This window comes from Monopterus albus, unplaced genomic scaffold (genome assembly GCF_001952655.1).
Source record: "Monopterus albus unplaced genomic scaffold, M_albus_1.0 scaffold294.1, whole genome shotgun sequence".
Lineage (NCBI taxonomy): Eukaryota > Metazoa > Chordata > Actinopteri > Synbranchiformes > Synbranchidae > Monopterus > Monopterus albus.
This window is the reverse complement of record NW_018128174.1, coordinates 130,607-135,509: the sequence shown is the minus strand read 5'-3', so window position 1 is coordinate 135,509 and position 4,903 is coordinate 130,607. Positions and strand designations below refer to the sequence as shown.

At 44.9% G+C, this 4,903-nt stretch overlaps 2 protein-coding genes across 2 annotated transcripts in view; one reads left to right on the top strand and one right to left on the bottom strand.

Annotated features, from left to right (window-relative positions):
* Positions 1-1,272, bottom strand: part of mark4b (MAP/microtubule affinity-regulating kinase 4b) — a 39,050-nt gene extending 37,778 nt beyond the window's left edge. The window contains exon 1 of the mRNA XM_020623238.1: positions 317-1,272. Within this exon, the coding sequence (XP_020478894.1) occupies positions 317-364 (48 nt within the window). The 5' untranslated portion in view covers positions 365-1,272. The remainder of the gene's footprint in view (positions 1-316) is intronic.
* Positions 1,273-1,490: 218 nt separating this feature from the next.
* The window catches only part of LOC109973557 (toll-like receptor 7), an 11,145-nt gene continuing 7,732 nt past the window's right edge, over positions 1,491-4,903 (top strand). The window contains exon 1 of the mRNA XM_020623239.1: positions 1,491-2,130. The gene's annotated coding sequence lies outside the window, so the exon portion shown is untranslated. The remainder of the gene's footprint in view (positions 2,131-4,903) is intronic.

Sequence of the window (4,903 nt, the reverse complement as noted above, 5' to 3'; positions counted from 1 at the left end):
TTTTTTTTTCATTCACTTTGAGCTTTTTGCATCTGTGTGTAATCAGTGTAATGCTAACGACTCTACCGCCCCCACCCCAAACCTCTCCTCCCCTGTTCTCCACCTCCATCCCGTGCCAAATTGCTTCGGTTCCCAAATGAGCTACGGCAGATTATCGCGCATCTGTCTTGGCTGCAGCTGCTCTGTGCACATGGAGACCGATGTCTCGGCCTGAGGGGGTTACCGTTATCATTTTCTTCTGAAACATAACACAGCCTGATTGTAACCCAATGCTGCTGCTGACGGTGGCAAACGGTGGTTTCAATTATCTACTTACATGGTCCGGGTTCCGCTCGTTCCCAGGCAGTGCTGTGCGTAAAGACATAGCCGTCCCTGAGTGCGCTTCGCCGTCCAGGAGGAAAAAATACGCAGGCTCTGGTTTCGTGTTCACAGTGGGTTAAAAACACCCCTCAGCCCGTTTGTCCCTCACACCAGGCTCCGTGTATCATTAAAAAACAGCCTCACTTCTCATACAGTCCTCATTGTCACAGTCCGTGAAGGCAGCACAGACCACCAAGACGGCGATCCAGCTTATACCTGATGCGTGAAAACAAACCTCATGTCTGGCGGGTGTGTTGCTATCAGCCCAGCCTCATCGGAAGAAGAAACCGCCCGGACCGAAGCCACCACTGAGCTTTCCACTTTCCCCCAGTGCTTCCCAGACGCTAACGCACCATGTCGGGGCACACCGGCCGGATCGTTCACAAAGCAGCCCCGTAGGTCACCGGTTCACTTGCAGCAGCATTGTCTTCTGGTGAGACTGGGGGCAAAACGGAACCATGGAGGCAAACGGAACGGTCGCTGGGTCTTTGGCCACCACGGGCTGAGCGGGGGAAAGGGCGAGTGTCTGTTCTCTTGTTAGCCGGCTAATACCAAAACGTCAAAAGCTGGCTCCCACGAAGAAACCGTCACAAAAACAGAGTCCAACCCGCCTAAAACAACATTATGAGACACCGAGAGATGCTCGGGGCTTCGGGGAATAAACCAATGGCAAAATGCGGTTGTATTACAAGAAAGCGGCGGATATGCAGCCTCCCAGGCGGTTTCCAGCTTCTCCTCGGAGCCCAGGCCGCCCTCAGCTCCGCTCACTCGGTGTCGGCCGTAGGATGAGCAGCGGCAGAACACGGAGACGTGACTACCGGTTTGTTTTCAGATAGGAGAACGGACCCCTCCGGAAAAAAACACAGCGACGAGACGAGACGGAGGGAGGAGAGGGACGTCAACGGTAACAGGGCTACGCATGCGCACATCTACGGCGCTTTCCCTTGCGTTCATGCTGCCTTTACGTGCTCCTCATAAAAATCAATCTTCAGAGTTTCGGAAGTCGTAACTAACGTTTGATTATTCATTTAAATGACACCTGAACTATGACTTGGTTTTTGTAGTGTTGAAAGAAGTAATACGTTTCTTTACTTACGTAAAAGTAGCAATACCACAGGTGTAAAAATAATCTGTTATATGTCCTACACCGAAAAGGTTACTGAAGTGAAAGTACAAACGTGTCAGCATCAAAATTAAGGTACCAAAGCACAGTTTCACATGTCTATTACTGGAATATAATTATTGATGTATTATTGTGTTTATCCCTTTAAAGTTACAGCTGGTAAAGTGGAGCTAATACTATAATGTATGTAGCCCATTTGAGGAAGTATTTTTTCTGTCCTGTCACACATCCTGTATGATATTCTTGCACAAACTGTAACTCTGCTCTCCAAGCATCTTCCAGTTGTTATAATTATTTTTACTAATAATACACATGGAACATTAATGTGACCAGAAGTTTGTGGAGATCTTCTGCCAAGAAATCTGCCTTTTATCTGCATTTGTTGACTTCAGAACTAAGTTTAAGCATATTAAAGACAACAGACACTTATTCAACAATCGCTCCATCTAACTCATCAACGTGTCTCTTAGACCCCATCCCGACCAGGCTGCTCAAAGACGACTTACCCCTAATCAGCACGCCCGTATTAGATCTGATTAACCTCTCTCTACTAACAGCTGGTTGTAAACTGGAAACTAAGTGTGTGTAGTACACAGCTAAGTGATTCAGAATCAGATCTATACATGTTCTCCATTGTGGAAGCTGTGGTGTGTATGCCATTTATGATTATAACTAGTGATCCTTTTTTTCTGGACAGAAACTGTAGATGCAGCTCTTGATGTGTGACATTTACATTGACTAAAAGTTGGTTGATTTTATTTGTCTAGCAGCTTTGAGTTTGTTCCAAAACCTGTCTAAACACTGATATGCCAGCATCATAATGTTATGACACCCAATATTTACTCTAAATGATTAATATAAAAGTGAAGTAAAAAAGCCAAGTTATACATTTCTATTAGTACACCTAATTTCAATATAAATATCTAATGAAAAACAGTGTGGTTATTTGGTGAATCTAGGCTCTGGTGTTGTTGTATTAGATGCACTGATTTCTGACTAAATTACAAACTAGAAACAAGTCTTACCTGGATTGATCTGGACCTGTTAGAGCGAAGCCAGGGCCTCATCTTTCCTTTGCACCCTACTTCCTGGTTATGACAGGCACCTTTCCGTGACCACAGGCTATAGGGTTGATATTGGAACATGCGGGTGAGCAACACACAACCAGACTGCTGTCGTCCCTCAGAGAACAGAGGCAGAGGAAGGGATTTACTAGGACAGCAGAGAGAGACAGCTGCTGAGAGAGAATCAGTGCTGGAAATAACAGCAGCAGCCCATATTTCCATGGACAGTAGAGCCTGAACTGAACACCGAGTCCAGCAGCAACATTAGCATCGCTGTCCGGTCAGCTGTGCATAAAGCAATTATAGGAAAAAGTACTGGATGTGGAATTGTCAATACATCTAAAGGCTATGGAAAAGGAAGTGAGGGGGTGAGTCTGCTTCTGTTGTGTGTGTGCGGCAGCTAGTGATTTGTGCTGCTCTGAGCACATCAGCAGGATTTTTTTTTGGCTCATACTGACCCTGAGGACATCAACAAGCAAACACATATTTGTGTACCTGTGAGGACCTGCACTGATATGATGTATTCCCTGGCTCCATCATAAGTACAGAGAGGTAGCAAATTAAAGGAAAAGCCTAAAAGCTTGACCCCGACAGAGGGGGGGATCCGGTGACTCGGTTGTGCTGCGGGGGCATTTTGCTCATATGGTTTAGTCCCAGTTGTCTCCTTAGAGGGAAGAATCACTGCAGATCAATACTAAGTTGTTCTGAGTGATCACCTTTTTCCTGTGATGAAACACTTCAATCATGATGAGAGTGGTCTCCTCCAGGATGACAGAGCCCCCCCCATCCACAGGACACCAGGGGTCACTGACTGGTCTGATGAGGATGACCATGATGTGAACCAGATGCTGTGGCCTTCCCAGTCACCAGGTCTCAGCCCAGTTGAACAGCTATGGGAGATGTTGGAGCGACGTGTTAGTGTCTCCACCACCACCATCAAAACACCACATGAGGGAACATCTGTAAGAAGAACAGTGGTCATCCATCCACGAGGGTTCAGAGACCTGGAGAGACAAGGTGGAGCTGTTGTGGTGCACGTGGTGGCCCAGCACTTCACTGGGACGCTCTGTGCTGGAGTGTCTAATTCCACCCTTAACCTAAAACTTAACCTAATTTTAACCTTAACCAGGAACTGGACTTCAAACAGCTCCTGAAGAGATAAATTCACTTTCAAAAATTCTTCACACTCAGTGTTTGAGACTATAACTTCTCATAAGGATAGAAGGACAAAGAGCACTCTCACAGAAAGTTGGGTTATTATACATCTGCAACAACTTTAATTTCCTCACCTCCATCTTCACCATTGTAAGGTTTATTTAAACCACAATCTTAAACTTTTAAATGGTATTTCCTATCCTTGTTGATCATGCAAAGCTTGAACCAATTATTTTTAAGCTACTAATCTTTTTGCTGTAATTTCTCTGGGTCTTTAAAAACACTTTTCTGTAGTGTTTGCAGATTAAAAAATTATGATTCTTCTTTTGCTAAATGATGACGCTCTACATGCTTTTATATGCAGTATTAGAAAACATGGCAGGATATTTTTGTACAATGTTATTGGTCTTACCTTGGACCAATTCCTGGTTCAGGAATATAAACAAAATGAAAAACGCCTCATTAGCCATTTGTTTTCTAAAGTCTGTCCCATTGGACTGTAATGACAAAGAGAGCAGTTACTCCCTAAACTAACTAAAGTTATTATTAGTTGTTAAATGTGCACAGTGACATCATTTACAGGGATTTAAATGAAAGCACATGCCAAACAAATAAGATGATATATTTTTTGAAATACTCATCAAAAAAGGATGAAAACAATGGTGTTTCTCCCCTAACAACCCGGTAACGTAAGGAACAAATGAAATGAGTGATGTTAGTAGACTGCCATCTACTGGTGAGGTAGAGAAAGTGGCATCTTGGTGACAATAGTTTTCAGAACATCTCTCATTGCACTGAGACATTTTGGCAATGTAGAGCCTAATTTCAGACTAACCAATAAGTAATAAGTAGTAATTATAGCCACATGACTGTGAATGTTACAAATACACAGGAATGCACATAAGCAAAGTAAGGCATTGTTTCTGTCGTAAGGTCTCCGGTGCCTGTCGTGGTGGCAATCCCCGAACCCGGTGGTGGACACCGGAAGTAAGGGATGACATCAAGCTGAAGAAGGAGTCCTTTCAAGCCTGGTTGATTCGTGGGACTCCTGAGACAGCCGACAGGTACCAGCAGGCCAAGCGGGCTGCAGCCCAGGCGGTTGCGGAGGAAAAAACTCGGGTCTGGGAGGAGTTCGGTGAGGCCATGGAGAAGGACTATCGGTCAGCCTCGAAGAGACTCTGGCAAACCGTCCGGCGCCTCC